General features: G+C 46.4%; 1 protein-coding gene across 3 annotated transcripts in view; it reads right to left on the minus strand.

The window, feature by feature from the left end:
• The window catches only part of PDE4B (phosphodiesterase 4B), a 216,464-nt gene that overhangs the window by 76,404 nt on the left and 112,710 nt on the right, over positions 1-27,350 (minus strand). Inside the window, exon 1 of one of the 3 annotated variants that reach the window (XM_056355650.1) lies at positions 17,745-17,806. The exons of the other annotated variants lie outside the window; for them this stretch is intronic. Coding sequence (XP_056211625.1) covers positions 17,745-17,791 — 47 coding nt within the window. The 5' untranslated portion in view covers positions 17,792-17,806. Of the gene's footprint in view, positions 1-17,744; positions 17,807-27,350 lie in introns of those variants that run through there. 3 annotated transcript variants of the gene reach the window in all.

Consider the following 27,350-nt stretch of genomic DNA (forward strand, 5'->3'; position numbering starts at 1 on the left):
AGACCCAGCTCCGCAGCACCAGACACCTCTCCCGAAGAAGAGGATGTAATTGCAAAGTTTATTTATGGATATACAGGGCTGCCGACAATGAAAGCAAAGCGTTATGTGAGGGGTCAGGCTGGTACGTAGAAACTCTGTCCCTTACTCTATAAATGTTCCTCATCTGTGCGTATACTGCGACAGCCCCAGCACCTTCCAGCCAGGCATTAAGCAACGCAGCTGACGCATGTTAGCAGCGCACCATTTATACTTCCACGTACTGCTGTACTAACATGTCAGACCTGATTGAAGGCAATACTTTCACTATAGCTTTGGCAATTTTCTGTGTTTCCTCCCAATAATGGATTTTATTATTTTTTTTTGGCCAGAATCCACTTCTTCACACATTTAATCTGAAATATATACTATTACATCAGTCACCAGCTGACCTCGTTAGCTGGGCTTGCTCTAATGGAGCTAAAACTGATCTGGGAAAGCAGCGATAAGTTTAATAAATTAGTTTTTAAAACAGTGTATAATTTTACTGCAGTAAAGCAAAAGGGGGTCAGCTTGTTCTTCCAGACTCCACTCCAAACAATTTACTGTCCTTACAGATGAAAAAAATGCAGGCAGTCTTTTGTGATTTGAGTGAAACTAGGGCATTCAATCCATACCCACTTCAAAACTTCACTCACAGATGGCTATTCCTTCAGCTAATATTTATTCTCCAGATTTTCAAGAAAGCCCTTTTATGCTCTCAACAAGGCTAGGTACAGACACAGCATCTCCTTCACTGCCACCTGCCGCCAGTAAATCTCTGCTCTCGTAAGTGTCTCTAACTGCAAATAGATGAAATCAAGCTGCAACCAGGCAGACTCACTCTCCCCGGAGTTAGGGTGTCATACAACACCGGGAGCTCCATGGCCCTGCCAACAAGGGCATGAGGGACCTGGCAACTTGGCCCAGCAGCAGGACTCGAAACAGAAGTCAGTATCCTTGTTGAGACAGCATCAAGAAGCACATTGATCTCAAGAGACCTGTAACTTCAGGAGCAGACAAAAGTGTAATAAAGAAGTTCCTAACCCTGCCTTTCTTCTCGTGGCTGGATGTCGGAGCTCTTCAGCCAAGTGGCTCTACGGGAATTGGGGAGACACACACCAGGGCGACTTGGTGACACGGGACAGCCAAGCTCAACGCTCCCTGGACCTGTAAGGCATCTTCTCTGCCTTGCTTCTTGCAGGAGAGGGGCTAGTTTGTGCCTGCTATGAGCGGTGGGCTTCCTTCCAAATGCTGTGCAGTCCGTATATGTCCACACAGCGGTTCTTCACAACCAGGCAGACACAACTTCTTGTGGATTCGCTGACCCGAGCCACCCCACTGAGACAGGCTGTGGCCCCCACTTCACACTCACCAGCCACTGATGTGGACAGCACACAGAACCAACCACTTCTTTCCTGCTCCTCACCACAAGAAAAGGTTAACAAGAAATGTTTGTTTAGGAGCCCGACAGGTTTTCCCCCCAGAAATGGACTCAGACCACAAGAAGGACACATTTGGAACCTCTCTGGGTGCTTAGCCTGTCTCTGTTCTGCTTTGCAAGGCACAACTCACATGGCAAAACCAGGAATTCAGTTCACTGGCATCACTCTCCATGCGAATTCACCCCTTTTCCTCATGATGTCATCCAGCTTCAACACCCCCAGGGCTTTTGCCAGAGTTGGGAAGTGCTGACGTGTGGGGATTCTCGCTTTAGCTGAAGCAGAGATGATTTATAAGAAATCTCTGACTGCACTTTCTCCAGCTGGCTTCAGAATCTTTGCCTTGGTGTTTTTACAATAAAGCTGCTCCTGGGCTCAGCCTGCCTGGGCTTGGCCCCGCTCCCCTCCCCCTGCACCCACCTGGCACAACGTTCACCCGAGACAAAGCAATGCGAGTTTTCCACGGGTTCATGGAGCTGAGCTGGCCCGCTGCAGGGTGACAGGCAAGCAGGTGGCACCGAGCCACTGGTCCCATGGCTGGACTCCATCCCTTGGGCAAGGGGCTTGCAGCCAGGATGGCTCCCCAAAGACCAAGAGCTGGGAACAGAGATCAGGGGCACTGAGAGCATCGGGACTGGGACAGGCTGCAGCACTTCAGCGGGAAGTCTACCTCAGCCAGCTTTAGAAGGCTCCCACCTGAGCCGATACTCTGCCCCACGTTAAATAGCATGGAAGCGATTACACAGCAGGGTAAGATCCACGTGCCTGTATCTGGAAAAAACTTTGTGTGTTCCTGTGTCCAGCCCTCTGCTACTGCAGACTCTGCACCAGACAACCTCCTCCATGAACTTATCAAGCTTCCTCCCAAGTACTGGGTTCCTTCCGATCTCTAGCACACCTCCCCAGCTGCCCCAGCAGACCGTGAGGTCTCCCTGACGGTATCTCGGCTGGACCACAGCTGCTCGCAGGGAGAGCCCACAGCCACACCAGCTCACAGCCTGCAACTACCCTGCAGGCAGCACGCTGGCTCTCCTCTGCCACTGTTTTCAGCTAATCAGTTTGCAGTGTACAGCCAAAGTTTTTCTTATTAATCCCCACACACGTGACCTTACGCTCCGTATTGCTCAACTTCACCAAGGCCAGGCAAGCCTTCCACACGTGCAACCACATCCAACCACAACGTGCAACAGTGGGCGTACAGAAGATCAAAAGATGGCATCAGCACAAACACAGGGATGAAAATGTTTCAGAAGATCAGATGTAGGATTTATCCCTGAAAAATCCCACTGCTAACTTCCTCCAGCCTACGAGATGTCCTTGCTGTACCACCAGTTCCAGCGTGTTTCCCCCGCAGCTCACTCCTTACCCATTTTACAGCTCTTGTGGCAGTCCACACCTCCAGCTTGCATCTCACCATGTCATATACGGCACCACACTGAACCCTTTGAGATAGACATCTACTGAATTTACTTGATCTGGGAAAAAACCAAGTTGCCTAATATAGAAATGATGTACCTAAGACAGATCCGTTTCACCACTGCCCTCGTATTTTTAATTAACCTCTCCTTCCAAACTAACCACTAAACCATCTTTAAACATCTATTCCTATGCTAAGGAAGTGATAAAAATTGAACCGAAATGTCAAAATACTGCATATAATAAACACTCAAACAATATTATGTACAATCAGTGTAAAAATAATAGACTTACATGAGATAACTAAATAAAATCTGATTTAGGGCTTTTCAAGAGCCTTGCTAGCTTGTCTTTTGTATAACTTTTGAAATACTCGGGCTGTGTTGAGTTTATAGAATAATTCTAAGAAATAGATTATAACTAGAAGGACACCGCTTTTTTCTCTCTTTCTAAATAGAGATCAAACCTAAGGACTATTTATCTAACTCCTCAGAAAACCCAGAGTCCAGCCCCTCAGGTATGAGCACTTCGGCAACGCACACGCTGCAGTTTAGCAGCTCTGTATTTCCCTGCTTTAAGCTTTTCTGGATGCCAAGAAGCAGGCGCACATCCCCACTAAGGATGACGGCAGAGGACTTGCCGTCCTCATGTGCCGCGGCGCTGGTGAAGCCGCTGCCAGCTCATCGCCTGCAGCAGCAGCAGCGGAATGAGTGGGAAGGGTGGCAACGGGGACACAGCCATGGGAAGGGACTTCCCTGGTCACCCATCGAGAGCTGCAGCCCTTACTTCTCTGAGATCAATTATTTTATTATATGCTTATATGAAGATTGCAAACATCTGGAAAATATTAGGCAAATGCTGAAGAGAGAGCAGGCTTCTCTAATTAGCAGAGAGCTGCATCACAGCTCCTTCCTGCGTTCTGTGAAAGGGGAATTTTCGGGCCAAATTCTGCAGACTTATAGACTCAGGGCCCTGTTGGCACCCAGCAGACCCGCTGCCTCTGGCTCTCCACAGCATTTGCAGCAAGATACAACAGGTTTATTTCTTTGATTTTTTTAATCTACAGCCTTTGAATTGCTCCAAAATATATTCAGTACCAAATACACCAACTCAACAGGGAAATTGCTTCATGCTCCATCTTGTCTCTTATCAGATGATGCCAAAACACCCCAGATCTGCTCTTGCGGGTGACAAAACTGCCAGAAAAATTTTGGTTGGGAAGGTCCTTGTCTACACACCGAAACATACTTCCTGGATATGCCATGGATCAGCTCACAATGGGGTTTCAGCTGGGGACAAACATGAAAGCATCTTCTGTTCCCATAGGTAGCAACAAGAAGATGGGCTGCTTTGAAGTCTATTGTAAGGCTTTTTTTTCTCTTTTCAGCTCTAGGCAAAGACAAAAAACAAATAATTCTCAATGCTATGGCAACTTCCCATGGAAAAACTTGTCACCTACCTGCAAATGAACCTCAACAATTCAGGTGGGCAGAAACCGTGGTGGGAATACGATAGACTGTGCAGGGATCAAGACTGTGACACCGCACCCTACATCAACATTTGACAGCATCGAGACAATCTCAAGGCTGGTGTTTTAAGAGCCACAAGTGAAGCACAATGATTCAGGCTTAGAAGCATGTCAGGGAATCAAAACGTTAGCCAAGTGATCGGTGATGCCTTGGTTTCCTTTCACCTAAAGTCACTGCTAACAGGCTCTGGCTGACGTGACCAGAAACAAGCCAGGTATTGCGCAGAAATAGCTCTGGTTCCAGTAGGTGGCATGTGGCTCCTCTTGTCCAGAAAACGAAGGCGAGCTGTTCTCTCCTTGTTTGCCAAAAATTCCAGGTATGTTCCCAAAGAGTGTCACCAGGGAAGGATTTCAGACTTCTTGGTGCTGAGGGCTGGAGAGCATCATGGAGTGTCCCTAGAGCCTCCTCCAGTGGCACCAGGAGGACTCAGCAGCCCTCCAGAGCTGCTGAGGCCACTGGGGTGAGGTGGCCCATGCAGAGGTGAGTACAGTAGACCCACAGGCTAGAGGAGAGCGATTAATCTGAAAAAATTACCTGAGATTTTAATTCAGAATATATTTTTCATGATGATTTCCTCTGCTGGTATAAATCATGATGTGAGGCACTCCTGAATCATGTCTTCACAGGGGTAAGAGTGAGCCCTGTCTGTACGTTCCCCAGAAATTCAATACAGCCACGTTGGCACGTACAGGTAGGAGATGAAGGAGCCATCTGAAGGGGTAACCTGGGGTATCCCACCCCTAGCATATGGGAAAATCTAGGCACAGCAATGCTTTGACGGACCGATGCCTTAAGTAGGTGACCTTCTAGAATAGGTACGAGGCTCCCCCATGATTTCTGGCGATGCAGAACACAAACCCAAATGTTCCTATATCTAAAAAGGGACTGTAGAAACGGGGTGCAAGCTGGTGTAAAGCAGCAAGACAAATCAGCATTCACACACTGCTAGGAAGGGGTACCCCAGGCTGGGAACTCTGTCCAAGAGCTCCAGTCTGGGTCCAAGTGCCACATCTGGGGCCAGCAGCATCCCTGAGCGCTCCATGCCAGGCTCCCGTGACACCCAGGTTGTGCCAGGGGCCTCCAAGAGCGTTTAACACCCCCTTTCCTATTTTTGAGGAAAAAGATCTTTGCCAACAACCTGCCTCTCACTTTTGCAGAGTAGCAGTGCTGCTTTTTCTTGGATAAACTCGTACGGACCGGCACTTGGCACTGAAGGCTGTTTATGAAAACAAGTACCAGCTGGGGGAGGATTGGGTGGCAGCACACACTCCCTAAAAGCTTTTGGATCTCCTCAGCCCTCTCCAGGGAGAGCCTGCCGTTCGGAGGCAATGAGGACAACTCCTCCAACAGCTATAGATCCAGCCCTCCTCCCACCCAAGAAACCAGCCACAGACTCATACATGGAATTTCCCCTCCTACCAGTTCCTAAGACCAGATGATTCTACCCCAAATATTTGTTTATAAACTTATGAACCAGTAATGATGCACTAAACAGTTTTGCAAAGCAAGGTGAAGTTTGTGCAACAACATCTAGAAAGCTGTATTATTGATAAAGTCAAACAAAATGAATCTAAACAAGGTAAGATTTAATCTCTTCGTTCTTGCATTAAGTCATTCTGAGGACTTAATTTTAAAATACAGAAGTGTTCTGAGAATATTGTGTAATTACAAACCAATAAGAAAAATCATCCAGGAGGAATAATTACATAATTTCTAGATGAACTCACTGCTTAGAAGAACTCACAGCTTAGAAGAGCAGTAATAAATAGATCCTCATATCATTACTGTTGCTGCGGCTGATGACTCACCACTGTTACTGGGATCATATCCCAGAATAGTCATGCTACTCTGTGTACTGCATGCAAAATTAGCCATGAGGGACTTACTATTAAATGAAACAGATTCGGGGGTTTAGGATTCATGTGGTCATATCATAAAAACAAAAGCTGTTAAATATTTTACTTGAACGCAGCGTATTTCAGATACCAAACCTGAAGGTATCTGCTCTCCATCAGACAGAATTAGCATCTGCATAAACCAACCGCATGGGTTTTCAGGTAACAACTCCCTGTCATACCCTCCTGGTTCTGGCAGCACAGGATAGCCAGCCCTCTTACACACACCAGCTAAAACATGCCACCCTGAGAGAAAAATACACGTACTTTTATAGAAACGTAAAGGAACAAGTACAGGTATCTGAAACAGTTTATCGAAAAGAAAGAGATTAGCTAATTGAAATTTATGTGCTTAACAGCTAAGGCAGACTGGTGTATTGGTCTGATAGAACTTCATTCAAAATGCGTAACAAAGACATTAGAATGTCCTGCTATTAGACTACTCAGCCTCCAAGAAACACCAGTAGTTTTGTCTAATAACTTAATTGCATGATATAGATGTTATCTGTGCTTACGCGCCACACCAAAGCGTGGTTTGTTTGCCACCTTCAGTGAACACCAAAAGTCCTTGGAAGTGTAGGGCAGATCGCCACGAAAGCCACGCAGGAGACCGACAGCACGCCGGGACTGTGAAAGGGCCTCCCAGCCTACTGCACAACCTCCTTCCCAAACACGTTCTGTTCTTTCACCTCCTGGGACATACACACACCCCAAAGTACATCCGCATCCTTTACCTGCTCAACACGTTTACTGGAAACAACATCAGGAACATCCAAAGTTTACCTTTTGGTTGAATAAAACTCTCTCCCTGTGCATTATAAAATGATCTAGCATGTATTACAAGTGAAAACACTTCCCCCCCCCCCCCCCCCCCCCAGTCTCCAAGCAACATCCAGCACTCGGCATACAACAGAACTTTATCAACATGCTACCACTCAAGGTACTTGCTTCCACCTTTTTCAGGTGAACTGCACCTTCAGACTTCGCCAGCCACTAACTCTTCAGGCCTTCCTCTTAGGATGTTGGCTAGTTTTATTTTATGTTGGTTTCTTAAAAGAACTCCTATTCTGCCCTCCAAACAAGCACACCAAATTACAGAAAATCTTTACTTATCATCGCAGCAATCACGCACCAGCGAGTTAACCGAAGCAGCATCCAGATTGCTTTGAAGCAGGCTCCCACTTAAATGTTCTCGCGAGCACGAGCGAGCCCCTGCCCGGTGGGGATGTGTCCCAGTGCTCTCTGCCTGCCCCATGCCCAGCACCTCGCGCTCAGCTCATTTGCAGCACAAGCTCCTTCCCAAAAAGCTCACAGGTAAAGCAGCTTGCTCCCGTCGGAGCCAGGGTGGGTAACGCTGTAACACCAGCCACCACTGAAGTGACACGTACGGGTTTTTCAAACTAGGTTCAAGGTTCTCCAAGATGAAGAAGCTGGTTGAATCGGTGGGCAGTAAACGCGAAGCACCTTGTCCATCTAGCTCCTGTGGGTCACCCTGCAGCCCACTCCACCGCTGCGTCGTGCTGAACCTGCCTCCTTTTCTGCTGTAAACCCTCAACTCTTAATAACTGCTGTGGCTTCCTTGGAAATACGTCAGCTGCTGCCCTAGATACCGAGCCTGCTACACCAAACGGTCTTTTCCAGACTGCACGGTGACTACCAGCTTATTTCTCATGTCACTCTCAGCATCCTTCTGTTCATCCTCATTTCCCCGTTTCTGCCAGCCTACCCAGAGGACTACCACGCTGCTGTCCACCCTTCCCAGCTCCCTCTCCTTCTCTTTGCCTAATATGCAAGAAACCACGTATTTATTTGTTGTTTTTTCAACCTTTAGACAACAAGAGTTTGGCTTGTTTCTCTGCAGACATTAATCCCTCCAGGCTAGGTAATTAATACCGGGCTCCCTGAAGCAGCCTGTCCTTCTAAGATCTTACTGACGCTCCCCAGACCGCCCACTCGCGTCTTTAGCTAACAGCCAGCTTTCGGGCCGTATTATAGCTCTCCCCTTATGAGAGTCAGTTTGAATACTCAAAGTTGTATTTCAAGCTCTCCTAAAAGCCAAATATATACTGTCTATCAAATTCAGTTCCTCTCCTAATTCTCTTACTTCTATAAACAAACCCACCAATCACATATGCTGTGTTTTTTGCTCATGCTTGTGCTTTTGACAGTGGGCCAAACCATCGAAATTGAAAGAGTTTCTAAGCCAGTGCAGGCAACACAATATATGCTCCTTTAAATGTGGCAAATCTGCTTTTAATAGGCTTTTAACGATGACAGATTTTAATCCTGTGGAAGCAATTGTCTAGACTACTACCTGTGCATTTTCACAAGCACCTGCTATATTTGCTTTTCCAGTCCTCTGCTTTTTCTATATTCCTACCCCAAAACCGTATTACTTACATCATCAAATGCGGCATTCATTCCAGTAGTTTACATTATCGACCTATTGTGCTTTATCCATGGCTTCTAAAAATATTTTATAATGCAATCAGGCCCTTCGGGCTAATTTAATTCACTGTCATTTCAGTAGCAGACCTACACCTATTGCTTTCATCACAGAAAACATACGAACACACATCAGGTTCCCATGTCCTCCAGCTTTCAGGGAGTAGCTGCTAGGGAAAACCTTTGCATTGCTCCTCCACATTGAATAGCAAATCGGGGGGCACAGCATGTGGCTTTTAATAGAGGGCCCCTCATTCCTGTCACAGATGCTGTGCGTGGTCCAGCAGCTCTCTGGAAAGCAAAAGGGGAGGCTGAAGGGAATCCTCCTAACAGCAAAGTCCACATCTGACACTTGCATTAAAACACAAGTTTCACACAGGCAAACAGGTAAACAGAAAGAAAAATGAAATAAGGGAAGTCTTCTACCATGAAAGAGGAATTGTGAGCGTTTATACAAAGTTTCAGAATTATGTTAACCACTACAGAATTAACTAGTTTAAATTGCTGGTTGTTACTGCTTACATTAATTGTTAAACTTTCTTTGGAGTTAACACCTACACACAGTAGGTATAAACACCTCGGAGGGAGACACACAGTAAAAAATGTTTAAAGCTTCCCATTGCAAACCCCAGTGCTCAGTGTGGTGCGGCTGCTCGCCCAGCCTGGCTCGCTCAGGATGCAACTTGCCTGGAAAGTTCCCGCAAAAACTATTGAGCTGTTTTCAAGAATAAAACTATGGAAAACATGTTCTGCCCACAATAAAAAATGGTCTGTCAGAAGCTGGCTGGGTTTGATTTTTTTTTTTTCTTTCTTTTCCGTTTCAGGCTATTGCTGTAAAGGTTTAATTTGAAACTTGGCAAGAGTGCCTGGCCAGTGTTGGTCAGGGATCAGCCCTTCCTCAGTCAGCTGGGGAGTCAGATGCTGTTGTAAAGCAATCGAGGTGAGAAAGTTTGAAAAATAGGTGGTAACATACCTAAGGACTACTATAGCACACGTGCATGGCAGGGTCTTGACCTTGACCCAGGCTGCTCTGGGTTCATACTGTGGGAATATTCCTGTGGCGATGCTGGGCATGCAGGCCACTGCTCCCTGCGCCACGGCACAGCACCGGCACCAGGGAATGCAAAAATGGGTCTCAGCATTCCTAAGAAGTTCCGGGGCTTTTTCCACTCTTGTATCTTAGCAGGCTTAGGAATACAGATTCTTGTTTCTAAAGCTTTATCAGGATTTTCTTCATAAACCTCTTTTACAGAGGTTAATAACTGGGATAAAGATTTCTTTTAGCTACAAACTTCCTAGCACGTAAGGCAATCTCTGGGCAGTTAGCTTTTTCAGAGAACACCACCATGACAAACGGGTTTGAAATCTGGATCCTGCAGAAGGAATGAGTAAAATTTTGGGTTCTTGCTGACCTGGGTTTTGTTATATACAAAGAATTGTAGAAGTGGTGGGTTTTTTTTTTCTTTTCAAAAACACACCCTCCCATCGCTTGTGATTTCCAGTTGTGCCATCCTGAGAACAGCTCCACAGTACCAGTGAACCGGCCCCCTACAATTTCTCCATTTCACTGGTGGGAAAAATGAAAAAGCTATTCCAGGGGCCATGCGACATTCCCTTCAAGTTACTTCTGCTCAGAACAAAGCCAGGCACACCCTGCACAGCAGCACCCCTACCAACACCATGCCCAGAGCCGGACAGACAGGCGTTGGGCGCTGCCCTCTGCTCCCCAGACCCAAAGCTCAGCCTAAATTTAACCCTGAGAACTAAATAAAGTATTTTCCCACTCACAGTCCTGTCATTGCTTACATCCTGGTCAGCACTGGGTGACACAGAATTGTAATTCACAGCCATGGTATTTATTTTTCATCCAGATGAGATTCCTCAGCAGGACTTTCTAAAGGAAATAAAGTGTGATTAACAATCTTTCTCCCCACATTGCAAAACCAAATCTGTAATCATTATCCAACTCCTATTTCCACTGGTTCTGTTCTGAAAAACTCTGGATTATGGCAGATCTAAGTCAGTGTCCAGCTGCCAGGAGAGGAGAGCTGTCCCGAACCCATGCCCTGCTCACCCTCTGGTTCAGTGAGCCACTTTTGCTTCGTCATTTGGAGGGCAACCATCTACAAAAGAAAGATCCTGAAGCTCATGACGCAGAATACAAAAAGATACCATTCCATGTAACATAACGATGTTAAAAGCCCATTTATTTTTTTATGAGTGTTGTAAAATTATGTTCTAAACTGTCTGAACTCCAGGAAAAAAAGCCATTCGGTTACCTTTGGAAGAACAGAGAGCATCCATCCGAGTGGAGGTGCCAGTACTTCTCAGCAGGGCAATGTTATAATGAGCCACGCTCCATTTCAACCGATCTATCTGACATAGCCGCAGCATCACAGGGCTTACGAAACTACAGATGGTTTGTGCAGACGCCCGGCAAAATTATTAAAATGCTGCATGATGGCACTATTCATAATAAGCAGTTTTGGGCAGACTGGGCTGTATGTAGCAGGTAAGCAGCAGCAGGTCTTCTCCTGCTGCCCCTCCTCCAGCCTCCTCTTTCGCAGCATTTTTATAGCCTTTGTTCAATCTATCACAGATGATCCTCGATGCTTATTAGAATTTCAGTTTTATTTATTTAAATGCTAACTAGATAAAGGCTGTGAAAAAAAAAGAACAAAACAGGAAAGGTTTTCCGAGAGAATAAACCTCATTTTTATGCTTGTGAATTAGCTACCAGACTTTTATTATTTCATTTATGTGCAAGTTTACTAGACATTCCGGGCTGGTTTGAAACCTCCCAGTGACGTCAATGGGCCAGCAAAATTAGAGCTCTGCGAGACAGCAGCACTGCACCCAGCCTGCCCGGGTCTGCTGCTCCTCTCAGGGTGACAGCTCAGACAGATACAATCAATCACGCACTCCTGGCACTGCACCAAAGCAGGGCTGCTTCAGCGTTCACAACAGCAAAAGCTCCCCATTATTTGGAGAATATTTTTTTTTGTTCAGTACAATTAACAAAGAGAGTGGTATTAGAAACTGCAGATGGCAAATGTATTAAAGCGCTACAGCTCTTCACTAAATTCTGGAAGTTTAATTTGTTTGGAAGAAAAAATAAAATTCCAAAGTAACAAAATCATTGCTTGGTTTATAAAGGGATTTAATCATCATTTTACAGGATATATTCCCCCCTGCCCCGATTCCTTGTATGGTTCTGTTGCTTTTTTATGCAGCTATCACTATAAATTCTAGAAAAATGACTGCAAGCCTTTAACAGCAGTTTATCTTTTCTACTTGTTTTTTAAGGAAAGCATATGAAAATGTGTTAATTCTATCAATCTAACTGTTAAACATGAAAACAAACTCAGTAAGAAATCGACCCATGATACTGTTTGATCCAGTGCATCACTGCTGTACGCTGTGAAGCCACGTGGACTCATTTCACTCGGTTCATCAAGGGTTTGTCCCAGCTCATCCAGCCCTTCTCGTCTGAGACATTAAATCTGGCTGCGTGAGCCGGGGTGCAGCACAGGACCGCTCTGCGCAGCGGTTGTCTGAAGAGCCAGACAGCATCTCGGAGCACGTGAGGGGGAGATGCTGGGAGGAACGGGTATCAGCGGTGGAAATGTGATGGTGGCCAGGACATGGTCTCAGGGCACGGCTGCAGTAGCAGGGAAGGAGGGGGGGGCAGGGGGCCAGGGGAGTGGGGGTGGGGTGGGGTGGGTGGGAAGGATCACGTAGGAAGAAATAAAATGAAATAAAATTATCTTAACTCTCTGCAGCACTATTACAAATAATCTCTCAAGCTTATACACAATGGTGATGAGGGAAGTAAAATAATCAGAGACACAGAAGCATGCTTAGAGGTTGCAGAGCAGGGAAGCTAATCAGCAGAGCTCTGCAAGCCAGTGGAGCACCAATGGTATCCCCCCTCGTCAGGATGAAGACCACTGCCTTCTCTAAAAGCGTTCAAGGAGAACCTGGGCTTGTGTAACAAAGTCAGCACGTGGCTTCCTGGTCATCTCTGGATGCCACCTAAACCAAAGGGCATTCCCTGGGGACCCACCGAAGCCAGGCGGGTCTGCTGAACCACCGGGGCAGCTCCTCCATCCAGGCTCACCCTGACAGGACCCACACGGCGAGGGCTGTCTGCGTCACGTCAGGACTTGGGCTTCTGTGTCTTAGACAAGTCAACCAGGAGGAGAAGGAGAAACTGGAGAAACAGCTACGCGTGCATGACAGATCTAGATATACATTAACCTGGCTAAAAAGAGTTTGCCATCCAAATAAAGTGACACAGATTATTTAACTGGAAGTTGAGATAATGAATATAAATATGATAATGTAAAGACAACACTAGCAGCCTCAAATGCTCTAACTTTTATCTTCTGCCTTGCAAAACCAGCATGAAAATATAGCCAGGAACAACTTGAAAAGATACAGCATGAAGGGAAGGGAAAGGTCACTAAATACCAAGCACCATTCCTCCACCAGAATCCCTCCGTAACCAGCTCTTCTAACAGTGAAAGCAAACACTGCATTGCTCAGACTCAATTAAATCCCCATTATTTTATTGTTCAAAATCTCGTTTCAGCCAGGCATTGTCTTCGCTGCAGACACATTTCAAGAGCGTATTCTTTATTCTTCCTACAGCCATTTGTGAGCACAAGAGAAATATTTGGCCTTCTTTTTCTAAATTGTGCCTACAGATTTTTGAGTTCTGTCTCTCAAACCTACCCTCTGCATATAAATCATTTCTTTGTTGAAGACACTACCTATTTATAGAAGGCTAAGGAATTAATATGTGAAGACAACCAAAATGTTTCAAGTACATCTAAAGTCACAGCTAAGCCCCACGAAAACAAGGTAACTTGAAGGTCGAGCAGATTTTTACCCACAGTATTGGTGAGTATTCACTCCCGGACCAAAACTTGAGTACTTCAAAACTCAATAAATAAAAATAAATAAAAATCGTAGTCAGTATATACGGCACCGCAGTATGAAAAGTACTTCCAGCCTTATCTCCAACCGCAAACAACCAACGGAGCTGGAAGTGTTAATGTCAGGGTGGCTGTTCTGCACACTGTGCTTATCACCCCTACCATAACGATGTCGGTATTTCAGTCCTGACACAAGGATCGGCCAGGAGCAGCTGCCCCGCGGACTGTAGCTGCCTGCGGGCTGCGGAGCCCCTCCAGGCCATGCCCGTGCTGTCAGCCAGAAGCAGAGCCCTGCCCTTTCCCTGCACCGCTTCACTGTCTCCGGAGTTTTTCTACTCGCCCATCGGCGCAAGGCAGCTGCCCTTCAGCACTGTGCAGGGGACAGACAGGAGTTTTAAAACGTCCCTATGAACAAGCGCCGGCCACGGAGTTTCCCGTTTCTCCACCATGCATTTAGAAGAACTGATATGCCAGTGCACTCAGCTGCTGACAACTATTCTCCGTTTCCCCAGACAGCTTCCAAAGCCCCAGTCCAGCCAGAGCATCCCTCAGCACAGCACTCCCCTCTCCCCACCGAAAAGCAGCAGCAACCAATGCCCCACATCACCCATGTGTGGACGGGAACCACCAGCTCCTCTCCTGAACTTAGACTCACAGCATGGTTTGGGTTGGCAGGGACCTCCAAGACCACCCAGTCCCACCCCACACCACAGGCAGGGACCCCTCCCCCCAGCCCAGGCTGCTCCCAGCCCCGTCCAGCCTGGCCTTGAGCCCTGCCAGGGATGGGGCACCCACAGCTGCTGCGGGCAGCCTGGGCCACTGAACCTGGTGGAGAACCCGCTGCTCTGAACCTAGAGGCCGTCCCAGCTGGCCCCAGGCTGCACCGTTTAAAACAGCCTCTCTGAAATGCTTCGTTAGGATCTGGTTTTGACAACTCTTCTGCAATATGGAGCAGTTATTTGTTCACTTGCATACCCACCTGGCAGCGAATGGCTACTTGGTTGATTTGTTTAATTTAATTAATGTGTTTTAGACAGTTCAGATCAGTGAACACTTATGCTTCCACCAGCATCTACAATACTTTTTTTTTTTAAAAAATTTTAGTTGAAGAGTTTGCTTATGCATGATGGGACAGAGGAAAGACAAGTTCAGAAGAGGACTGAAAACTTACTAGAGGAACAAAGTGCCTGAAGATACAGTGCAAATGGCCAGCAGTAATTAATGAATTTCAGCCACGACGCATGCCCTGAACAAGCAACCAGCCGGTTACAATGGTCATGATTGGCGAGACTCAGTCTGAAACTGTTATGAGACCAGCACGGGGCGAAGAACGTGCTTTATCGCCACCTGCGCACAGGTTAAGTGAATCTTTATAGGCTAACGCCTATCCTCTCCTTTGTAAATCAACACAGTGGCAGGGCTCCCTCTGAGCTGTACAGTTTTAAATGACCTGAAACTTCTCCAACTGATCCGATGGGCTCCAATAGCTCCACTTGTCTCCGGGACCCATCTTTGACAGCCCCCCCCTCAGGATTATGGTGGTGTTGAGCTTTTATTCGAGTTCTGCACTTCCTCAAGCTAAAATTACTTATGTTGCTCTTGCAGCTACAAAAATGTATGTCTCCTTTCTCTGAATGAAACGCTTATTTCTGTGACATCCTCTGCTCTGTGCAGGTGTTGGCACTGTCCATAACTAACGCACACAGTCTCTCCTCTTCCTTGCATTTGTAATTCTGGCAAATCAACTTAATGCTTCCCACCCCTTTCCTCCTGATCCAATACCCCTCAATCTTAGCTTACTGGGGTTCCGTCTCAAGAGGAACTTCCTAAATCCAGCCAACAACTCCCCCTGCCAAAAGGGGAAGCTGTGGTGATAATTCTGTATCTACATAGATCTAATATGGATTCTGCTAACGCTCAGCAACAACCTGCCACTGTGTCAGGTGCAGCCACATGATTCCTCACTTATACCCGTCCTTCAGATCTGGCACGATGTTGAGAGCTGCCAGCAAAGGCGCATCCTCCTCCCTGAGCTCACCCAGCCTGATCTGCCAGCACCAAAACACATCCCTCATGGCCAGGTGCCTTTGGAGATAACTCGTGCACAAAAACAATTTTGCAGGGGCAATGTTATACAGATTTTGACAATCCCGTGGCCACTGCTTGCCGAGATGCTCCTAGGATCTCCCGCGCACACCTGGGTATCACATACGAACTGTCCTCTACCGCTGCAGACAAATGGGCATGTATGGAGAAAGGAAAGCTGAAGGATTTTGGTACAAAGATGACAAATTTGGGCAACGTGCTTGTCTGAAACTACGAGACTGTGCAACGTGCTGCACAGCAATTGTACATCTGACACCTTCATTGCACGGTCCTTATTACTCTGCAAGCATTGCAGCTGCCTGGGAACCTGGGAGCAAATACCAGAGTCAAAGAGCACGAACACGGTAAGGTCGCCAGCACGCCCACGTGAGCAGCACGTGCTGGACCTCTTCAGCAGGGCAGGAGCTCCTGCTGTCAGCACACTTTGCCCTCCTGAGCACACAGCCGCCATGCCAACAGGGGAGGCGACACGTGCCACCAGGTCTGTCCTGCAGAAGGGCAGAGGGTGCCAGGGCAGCACTGTGCCACCGATGCAGCTCTGCCAGGCCGGCATGGCCAGCAGCAGGGAGAATGACCTCGCCGTCCACCCCAACCCACAGCGCAGCAGAGAAAGAGCAATCTTCCTCGTCTCAGCTATCTATCGATTCACCAGCGCCGCACCGAGTGCGGAAGACACAGCCCTAATGTCTATGCAATGTAATGACAGATGCTGTTGGGTTTTTTTAATGAAGAAAACCTCACACTAACACAAACGGGTCCTTGGGATGGGGAGGACGTACAACACCTCGCATGGACAACTCAAGCAACTGGTGGGACCCTCCTTCCTTCCCCTTCCTGCTGCCTCCTTGTTTCCAGGGGGTCCTTGTTTCTTCCTTTCTTAACATCTGCTTTAACCAGAGGTCTTCCAATAATACAGTAGTGCATTTTCCCTCTTCTTTATATATTTACCTTTCCATTCTCCTGTCCCTGAAACACCACACATGGCTCTGCTTGATGAGCAGACTCTGAGCTCTGGAGAAGGAAAGCTGACTGTGTATCTTTACAGACCGTTTAAAGACTCAGACCCTCAATATTTTTATTAATATATACAAATACTGAGCTATAGGTTCATCTTGAAGCCTAATGCAGAGAGAGCCACAGTTAAATGATTATAAGTAATAATAAGATTACATTGGATAAATTCTGTGTAAAACCAAAATATGTATGTGTATAGGTAAGATTAAAGAATACAGTATTTGAACATCTAGAATATAAATTTTCTCTATATTTTATATTCTTACAAGATGCTGTACAGACTAGATGGGGTATCTGAAACTGTAAGACTATATTTCACACTACCCAATGACTTCATATCTTAACTCCAACAGCGGACCTTTACCTATGGAAAGGAAACCCATTTCTGGGCAGTCCATCAAGCACAAACCTGTGGCACCTGTGGCAGGACATGCCCTTGAAGGTCCCCTCCCATCTCCCTCTGCCCTAACACAGCCAGATCAGAGCAGAGGCAGCAGCGGCAGCTCCATCTGCTTATTAAAATGCAACAGTAGTTGACAACAGACTTGAGAAGGTACAGAGGTAACACCATGAAATCACCCAAGTGAAAAGACGTTTTAGTGAGTCATTTTTTAAATGAAAATTCATGTTCATATACATCTTACAACAAAAATAATTAAGCATGATACAAAATCTTCCATCCTTTTCCCACCCTTTGCACCCGCACCCCCCAGTTACTAGGCGTCGTGAGGGTGCGTCGTGAGATCAAAATCTGATCAGGAAAGACAGAAGAAAAGAAAATATTCAGCAAGCACCCTGACAATTTTACAGCTTGAGGAACACGCATATCCTTATCAATGCTTCTTTTTAGCACCTGCTTTTTGCAAACATAAAATTGCAGACTTTCAAGCTCTTCTGCCCACCAGAACTGCCCTTAGCTGGACAAAACCTAGGAATACTTACCAAATCCACGAATGACGACGATTAGGTAAAAAATTAATATTTAACATCTTCCAAGACGATACTTTCCTTCTACTTGTCCGAAAATATTCAGTACATTTTCTGCTTCTTTCAAACTTCTGTCTTTCTGAAGTTGTATCAGTGGCACGTAGATGTTTCCAGGAGTTTTTATTCTTTGTGATTACATGTCAGCTCCCATTGCAGGGTGAATGTCACTTTATATACGAATGCAAATGACTTGGCAATCAAAATGTGAGGGTGCATGTGGAACAGCCTCTACGGACTCCCATATTTCTTCATTTATATCAGAAGAAAAAAAAAAATCTATTTCTGGCAAAACCTTGACTGCAGTTTCCTGCTCTCATTTGTGTAATCCCTTCCAGTGATCCTGAGACAGCAGGGGAAAAAAAAGCGAGCCTTTTCCAAGCTGGAGAAACATCCCTATTTTCCTGTTTATCCTTTCCAGGTCACATCCCTCGTTCATTCACCACCTTCACAGATGAATCAAAGTTTTCTCATGCTGCAGAAACTCCACTCCCAGGTCCTTCCTGCGTAACCCGCTCCGTACCATGGACGTGAGGGATGACATGCCTGGGGTGTTGCGGTGCAGGCGGCTTCAGGGGGACCCAGGTCCGTGCCCAGGTTAGGGGCTACAGCCAGGAGGGAGCAGGTCTCTATGGCAAAAGGCCTGGCTCGTCCAATCCGCTAAACCAGAAGAGACAGCAAAGCTTTCCGAGGGCTGCGAGCTCCCTGCAAGGGGTCATTCTGCACAGACACGGGTACGCTCTGCCTTACTCCTGTCACTCAGGGACGGGTCTGTGTTTCTGGACACAGCTGCCTCTCCAGCCCTCCCTCTGCCTGGCTGGAGAGGTGCTCTGCCTGCAAGAAAATCCTCCAAGCAGGTACCTCCGCAGCTGCAACTTCACCCAGAGCCTTTGAGCCAGAGCAGATTTGTGTGTCTCTGCATAAAATGGAATTTTACAAGATTTACATCTAAATCCCGCCGCTAAACATCAAACCCAGCACAGCTCCCTGGTGCATCGAGACGTCAGGGGGTGGGTGGTGGGAAGACAGCCGCCACGGAGCCGTGCGGGGAGCGGCTCCCAAAACCAGGGCTTTCCGCAGCCGGGGGCGCAGAGCCCCTCGCCATCACCCACCCCGGGGCTGCCGCCAGCGCTCAGCAAGGCTGCACCAGCGCCGGGGCTGCGGAGCCGGGGAGGGGACCTGGGGACAAAGGGGGGTCTGGATAAATAAAGGAGACTTTAAAGTGCTTCCAGCAGTGCCAGCGCGAGGGTTTGGGGATGCTGAAGGGGACCTGCCCACGCACCCCTGCCCCGGCAGCGCCTCCGCCCACCCCAGCGCGGGGGCAAGAAGGGGGTTAGGCTAATGAGGCTGGAGCGTATGCTGCGCTTCCCTCTGTTGGGGAAACAAAAAGTTCAATGTCAAGAAATGCGCAGCATGTACGAGCAAATTTGCCGTTTACTGGATTTTTTTTTCTCCCAGTGAAGTCTCGAGACATTTCACCTTGACAACCAAAAGGAAGGGATTTTATCATCGGCTGAAATCAAATGCATAAGCAAACATGTATAAATGGGCTTTCTATAGACGATGTATAAACAGGCTTTACATTTCATCGGGGTCATAACCGATGCATAATGTTCCCTCCCCACAGAGCGGGGAGTTCCCAAAGTGGCAAGAGGGGACAGCAGCCCGGGGCACCCAGCAGGGGATCGCACGCCAGGCGCGGGGAGCCTGCCCTTACACCGAGACCCGAACCTTGCTGGACCACCCCACCCTGCAGTTAAGTCCGAACTGGAAAGGGGAATGAGTAGTTGTTTTACTAATTAAGATCTCAAATCCAATTTCAAAATACACAGGAAGGGGTAGCCTGGCAATGTCTAAGTTACAAGTCAGCAGTTTGCACCAACACGGTCAAAGCTAAGACAAAACCCAGACTGAAAGAACTGTGCACTTCTCTTCCTTAACCGTTATATGAAACATTAAACCATATTTTATTTTATTGACATCAAAAACCATTTTATAAAAACGTAGGGGCAACTTAAAAGTATAATAGAAAAGTGAGCGTACCTGTAAAGATGAGGACGGATACCTAACATGCAGTTTGTGCCTCAGTTGCTTTGCTGCATCTCCACTTTGGTCAATTCATTTTGAAATGAGCCAGTTTTTACACGCAGCGGCAAATAATCCGCGTAGACTACAGAATTATGCATCTTATACATGAAAAAGGCCCACAAACATACATGGATGGAGATAAATATACAGGTACACTGACAGATGCACATCTCCAACCCCAGCCTGCAGATGGTACTGCTGGGACAACGGGCAGCTGGACAAATGGCCATTTTATACATGCAGCCAGCAGAGACAGCAATTCTGCTGTTACTGCCTTCAAAAGGAGAATTTATATTTTCAAAAGTGATGTCTATTATGCTGGAAATGCATGTTGATTTGGATATAGCTGAAAACTCGGCTCAAAAGATATTTCAGGGCATTTCTTAATATTGTGGGAATTTCTAGACCCCTGTGTCCTCCATTTCTTTGGCGAAGTAAAGCCCAGCATCCCAGGCTTCTTCCGTACATGCCTGGCACTCACCGCCAGGCTAGCCGACCCCAGCAGCATAAACCCACCGATACACCTCATAGGGGTTTCATAAATGAAAACCACTCTGTGGGAGAGCTACATTCAGGAACTCCCCCCATGGGCCAGGTTGAAATTTAGTTTACTTTTTGTCAAATAAGAGAAATTCAGCTCATGTAATGAGCTTAACCCAAGCCTCTGGGCCATTCCCAATGGACATGCCAACATTGTGGGCTCGGGGGGCAACAAACCACTGTCACCCCCCAAAATCTCCCACCCGTCACTCCACCAGCTTCTCTGCGCCCAGCAAGTTGAAAACTCTCACGATTTCAAGTGATTCAAAGGAATTCCTTTTCGGTGTTCCCCTCCTGCCCGACATGATTCTGCTCTTTTAGCTCTTCCCCAGCTCTCAGGCTGGTACAATAAAACATTGCCAGGTTTAAACTGGCTGTGCCCTCCACCCCCCCATGCCTGGGAAGGAACACCAGCGTGTCCCTCTCGAATAGAAAGCCTGCCACGTCGGCCTTCAACATTATTCTCATTCTTCTTGGTGAAAAGGCAAAATCAATTCACTGCTGATTTGGTAACAGACATTTATGTGCACTATTGCTTCTTTTCTATCCCACCACACCGAGATCATGCATTTTCTCTCCCTGCTCCCGTTTGTACGGTATCTCCCTTCATGTTTCCAACTCTTCCCTTCATCTAGCATCCTGAACTTGATGTGGATAATTGCAGGGAACATGGCAGTAATCAAATGGTGGCTGGGTGGGAAGGATAATAAGTCATTCTCCTGGCTTTTTCTCCTATAGCTTCTCAGACAGTTGAGTAATTATCCTCCACTAAAGACCCAAATGAAAGACTAGCAATTGCAGTATCAACATGACATAAATGAATATAACTCTCGGGGCTATGATGAGAACCCCCTTCTGCCTCACTTCTGGGTCTAAGCACTGCTGATTGCCCTGCCTCCTACTCCTACATACTTCAAAAAAACCATCAAATTGTTCATTCTGATCTTTATCCATTGGGTGACACATCTACCTATTTAATATGTTTATTAATTAGAGGATAAAACGCTTTGCAAGCCCTACTAATGATGAGTCCTAGTCCCATCGGTCCATCCTGGCAGCCCCTATAGCGATGCTCCACGTCAAATGTTTTGTGAAAAATTGCACAGGCTCTTCAAAACCATTTGCTAGAAAACTAGCATGTAATTTTTTTCCATGTCTTTCAGAAAAGTTACATAACGCAGCTATTGCGCAGCTGGCCTGTTAGCGTGCCGGCTTGAAACACTCCAGGCCCTTCGGCACTTCGTTACCTTTACTCCCCCAATCAACAGCAGGTTGCTGTGAAGGTGCAGGAATGTTCCCTGTCCTCGAAAGGCGCAGATACTGCAGCCTGAAAACAATCAGCTGATATTTCTGCTATCTTGAGACAAACCAGAATCGCAGCACGTTTGTAAAAATATGCACATCTGATGCCATCTCTTTCCAGATTAAAGACCCTATTAAAGACTTTCTTTCCAGATTCAAGACCCTACACTAATGCAAGAGTATATTGGGTGTTTCACCCCAGAGAAATAAATAGAATACTAAATATGTTTAGAGGAATATTTTATCTTCCTCCTAGTTATTAACATTGGAATAATCAGGATAACATGCAAACATCCTAGCGTATAATGGAAAAGCTTGAAAAACCACTCGGAAGCAAACTTCTCCAGTGCTGCTGCCGGTGTTTTATTAGCTGTGCTGCAGAGCAGTATCGACCCTTTCACAAATGTTTCTAATCATTGGGGTTCTTCTGTCACATGCCGCTGCCACAGGCTGCTTGGCAGAGTACAAAGCTATCTATTGATTTGGAAAGGATGCGATTGCTTGTGCACCAAACCAACTACTCAGCCACACAGAAGCTTTTCGTTCATTCTTTCTTTCTGGCCACACTGACTCATAATGATGAAATACTGATTTGCAATTCTAATTTCCTTCTTTCTCTTAAATAGGCTGCCCAAGGACTGACCCAATTGCTCCAGGAACATTACCTTGCCAACTCTTAAATACCAGTATTCTCTGTCTTAATACTGAAAAATACACTTATTTAAGGAATGCAATCATAAAACATATACCCATTCAAAATAATTAGCTTATCAAACATAATTTTAAGATAATCTGTTTTTCTTGAATTTTGGAATTCTATTCACCAAATTATAAGCTATACCTGCTGTAAGCTGACTTGAAACCTGCACGTAATTTGGTGTGCCAGGAAATTACGAGCTCCAAAATCCAACCTGGATCTCCTGCAGACTCTTCTGCAAAACACATATGCCAAAAACCCCGCAGCAACAAGAGGCTAAGATAAGCTGGGTGTTGGACGGCAGAAAGTAGCTAGCATAATGACAGGTATGTATTCACTAGGAAGAGGTTCAATGAAATCTCTCGCCAATGCAGATGACTGTTTAATTGTCAACTCAGCTCTTCAGGGCTGTTTCCCCTCCTGCTCTGCAGCTGGTGCAGTCCCTACACCTGTGCTCTCGGTGTTTAAGAGGCACCGAACGTGAATGATGGGCTCCCTCACACTGCCTTACGCCTGCATTGAACTCCGTCTGCAGAGCTCTGGATAAATACAGGCGGGAGATGGCACAAGCACTTTACGTTTTCCAAAAACGGTATCACTAGAAGTCACTTGGCAGCAGGAAACTGCAGTTTCTGGAGCGATGCTATCAATATACCCTGAATCTTTCCTCCACAAATGCAAAACCAAAGTGCCCCCCCAGGACGATTCATCTTTTCGAAACAGACACATCACCTCCATCTTTCTCACCAACACCTTCCTTCCTCTCTCTCTTCCCGTAAATAAAACTGTATTTTCAAATGGGTAACATTCAAGCCAAGCAACTTAACGTGGAAGAGGAGGCGTTTGAAAGCAGATGGTTCACACAAAGGGTGCTAAAACACAGAGTCACAGAAGGGTTTGGGTTGGAAGGGACCTTAAATATCACCTAGTGCCAACCCCCTGCCATGGGCAGTGGCACCTTCCACTAGACCGGGTTGGTCAATCTGAGAGACGGTGGTTGCTTTCAGAAAAGAACACAGCCTTTGCCCTCAGGGAAGCCCCCAAACCTCTCTGCCCACTGCCGCTGGCCACCACGCAGGGAGAACTGTGCACCGGGCACAGAGTGACGCGCGGCGCATCACCTTCTACACCACAGAGCCTGCATTGACCTGCAAGACCTGGCTCTGACATTGTACTGCAGCCCGGTGAGCCAGACTGGCATGGGTAAGTGAAAGTCAGAAAGAGCCTGTACAAGAAACAGGGGAAACTGATAAAAGGGGGAAAACATGGAGAATCAGCTCGCTGATATTTGATCCATCCTGCAACTTCCCAGCAAACATTTCTGAAAAGTTTCCAACAGAAAATAACATAATGAATCAACAACGGCAGCTGGCTTGTGAATACTGAGCACCACGCTCTTCATAACCATCTCCAAGGGGTCTTAGTACTGACTTAGCTTGCAATTCATTAGTGGGAGAGTTTTTATCTATTTTATGTCAACAGCATATATGAAGACACGTTTGGAATGCACATTTTTGGTGAGAGCACACCAAAATCTCAAAGCTGGGAATGTGCTGTATACAGAAGAAGTACATGCAGTGCACAGGTTTCCATCTGGATTATATTTTGATCTACAATTTTATTGCACCTTTAGGGAGCTTTAATTTTATGTTCCACTTTGGCTACCTCCAACCTCTAAAGCTCTTGCAAACCAATTTGTGGAAGAGATGCTGCAGGGGATGCGAGTTCCCACCGCAGCACACGAAGTGACTAAACGAAAACCGAGCCTCATTTATCTGATGGAAACAGAAACTACCAGAAACTTAGGCTTTATGTCTACGATGAAATTTATTTCCTCTCAGTGCTCCACTTCTTTGGAAATGCAGTTGCTGTATTACCTCGGTTAGGGAAGAAACACTGATGGCTGCTTCCTGGATGAAACTAAATGAAGTAACCGAGAAAAAGTGCTGTAATTCCTTGCATATCAGAATATAATCACCTGTCTGTAAGCAGACTGATAATTAGAGATGAGACATCTCAGAGTAGTTAGGTGGTAACATATCAAGCGTCATGAGGCTTCCCGAGCTTTCCAAGCCGTGACTCTGGGTCCCCCCCTCCATCCGCGGAGCCATCTGGAAAAGCAGATGCAGAACAAACGCCCGACGCCGGCATGCTCTCCCATCTTCCCACTCCCTGCTGCAGGCCAGGAAGAAAACCCGAGCCCCACACCAGGCTGGATGCCTTCTGGATGAGTAATAAATCCCCATAAACACAGCCCTGGGCTCTGACGTGGCCCTGGTGTTTTCAGACTTGAGCATCTAAAGCTGGACTCCAATTTAGGTACCTACGTAAAGGACAGGATTTCTGGACGTGATAAAGCATGAGGACCAGGGCAGCGGGCGGGAAGGCACCCAGCAGCAACAAGCTTTGTTGGCTTCCCCAGACCTCATCTACAGCACTGATTTATATGTGAAAAAAATAACTGCCTCTTTAACATAGGTCATAATATTATGACTTATAACCCTCAACACATTTTTTTTGTGTGTGTGTGTGTGTCTTCAACCCTTTAAGCTTAGTTTTTGCAAGCATTAGCTTTCATAGCTCCTTGACTGAAAAAGGGGTATTTTTACATGATGGCATTTTGTGTTAAAACAAGCAGATGACAATTTCGGAGTGCAGTACTTAAGGAGCTATTTCCTGACAGGAGACAAGGGAAAGCAGCAGTTTCCTCAGGCACTCAGATTGCTCCTTTCTGCTCTCTCCCATAATGTTAACTCCCATCATGCTCTCAATTTCCTTTGAGTACAAATCCATCTGCATGAAAATATTTTAAAATATTTTCTATTACATCTGATTTTGTGACAGGGAAGAAGCCCCAGAACAGACAGGAAAATTTAATCACGTTCCCCATATGCTTCCTCACTTGTGAGTGTGTATTTTACATCCACCACTGGCCATGGCCGTGGTGATCCCAAGTGAAGCCCATGAGGAGAAGCTTCCAGATCTTTGCAAATTTACCACTTAGCACTTGTTCGGACATGAAACGGCCACCGCCAGCTCCTGAAAGCAGGCTGGTGCCAGCACAGCCTGTCTCCACTGTACCCACCGCCAGGCACCATGCCCTTAGAGCAGCAAGCAGAGTGAGAACACCAGCAGTGCGTGCCTTGTGGGAGCGGAGTGCAACCGTCTGGGGCAGGACAGGGAGGCAGCTCGGAACAGGGCTCTTCATCGACCTTTAGCTAATATTACAATCCCTGACTTTCACCCTAAGGAAGATAATACAATACCTTGGACCCTGAAAACCAAGGAATCTTCAGTTTCTCAGACCCCTTCTGAAAACTAAAAAAGCTACGACGATATTGCAAAACTTACCTATGTTAAGGTTTTGTTTAACACATAATTTCCTTGGCACATTGAAACGCCCCTCTCAATGATATATTATATTTCTGTAACAAAGAAGTAACTTATATTGACAATAGTTACTTTTTCATATTGAAATCACTCTCATTTTAACTTGCAGCAGCAGAATAATATGCATGTCTATGCATTCATCCAAGCCTGGAGATTTTGGCATGCTAAAACTGTGAAAAATCAGAACAGTAATAATTTTAAAATAATCTGAAAACAGTGAATGTGCCATCATTATCCCTGAACATTTCCCAGAGTTAGCTGTACAAAGCAAGTCATGCTTTGTCCTTAAATGCCTGTTACAGAGCCCAGCGCACTGCAAAATTCCTACAGCACATGGCAGTAATTTGCTCTGCATCAGGTCCAAAATGGGTGAGCTCCAGGGTGGCTCAGGCATGCTGCCGGGACCTCTACCTCCTCTGAGTGCTCCTGGTGTCTGGTTTTACATCTCCTTCACTCGGGGGCAGGAAAGAATCTGCTGTTTTGTTGAGCGCAGGACGCTTTCTCCTTTTTTGCTCCATTGGCTCTCTGCTCGTGTATAACCGCAAGGCCCTAAGCACAGAGAGCGTGGGGAACCCACTCGAATCCTTCGGTGGCCGAGCAAGGGGAAAACAAGAGTATTAACCAGCTTAACAACAAGGTTAGTGAACATGAAGAAACATACTTGGAAGCTATATCAAGAAGATAACAGCTTCATGGCCACAACATTTACTGGTTTCATACATCCTTGTCTTTTACAAATACCTGTGCTATCCTGTGACCATTAAACTAATGTATATATGAGCTGGACGGATGTTCCAACACCCATCCAAACGCCTTCTGCTGGGACCCCCCAGCAAAGAGATCTCAAATGCAGTGCATGCTGAAATGGGCCTGAACAAAAATGATGTGTTCTTTGCAAACCTGCTCTTCCCATGTATTTAGCAACCTATCTTGTCGCTTCTGTGACTATTACATTTTGTTCTCACTGAAATCGCAGAACCATTACTCTCCAGGTACATCCATCAGAAACACACCTCCCTCATCTTCCCAGCTTCCCTGGTGGGAACACAGCTTTGCAAAACAGAAACAATGGACATACAGAAGCGCGGAGGGAAAGGACTTCTTAGAGTCATTATTATTTTTTTATTCTCTAAGTGTGTTGTTGAACCTAATTAGAGAACAGGTATACCCAGACAGAATTTGAGGGAATATCTACTTCTATTCCAGGCATTGCATTTTCGATGACAGCCTCATGAGGATCTGCTTCACGTGTGCTGTTCAGAGGTGCACTGGAGGGGTTTATATCACGCAACAGTACAGAAAGTGTTTGCCCAGATAACACTCCTTTTCCTGCCATTACTACCAGTGGCAGAAAAGCATCTAATTCCCAGGGTACGGCAGCCTTGGGCAATGCCGGTGTGTGTTACAGCACCCACGCACCTCTCCCGCCGCCGCTGGAGGCACCGCTTCTCCCAGGGGATTAGACTCGGGATTTACCAATCCCCAAAGCACCTCTCTCTCTGAACTAGGTGAAGTATCTCCCTTTTGCCAGCAAAGGCTTTGCAGGA

The sequence above is a fragment of the Falco biarmicus genome, chromosome 11 (genome assembly GCF_023638135.1).
Source record: "Falco biarmicus isolate bFalBia1 chromosome 11, bFalBia1.pri, whole genome shotgun sequence".
Taxonomy (NCBI): domain Eukaryota; kingdom Metazoa; phylum Chordata; class Aves; order Falconiformes; family Falconidae; genus Falco; species Falco biarmicus.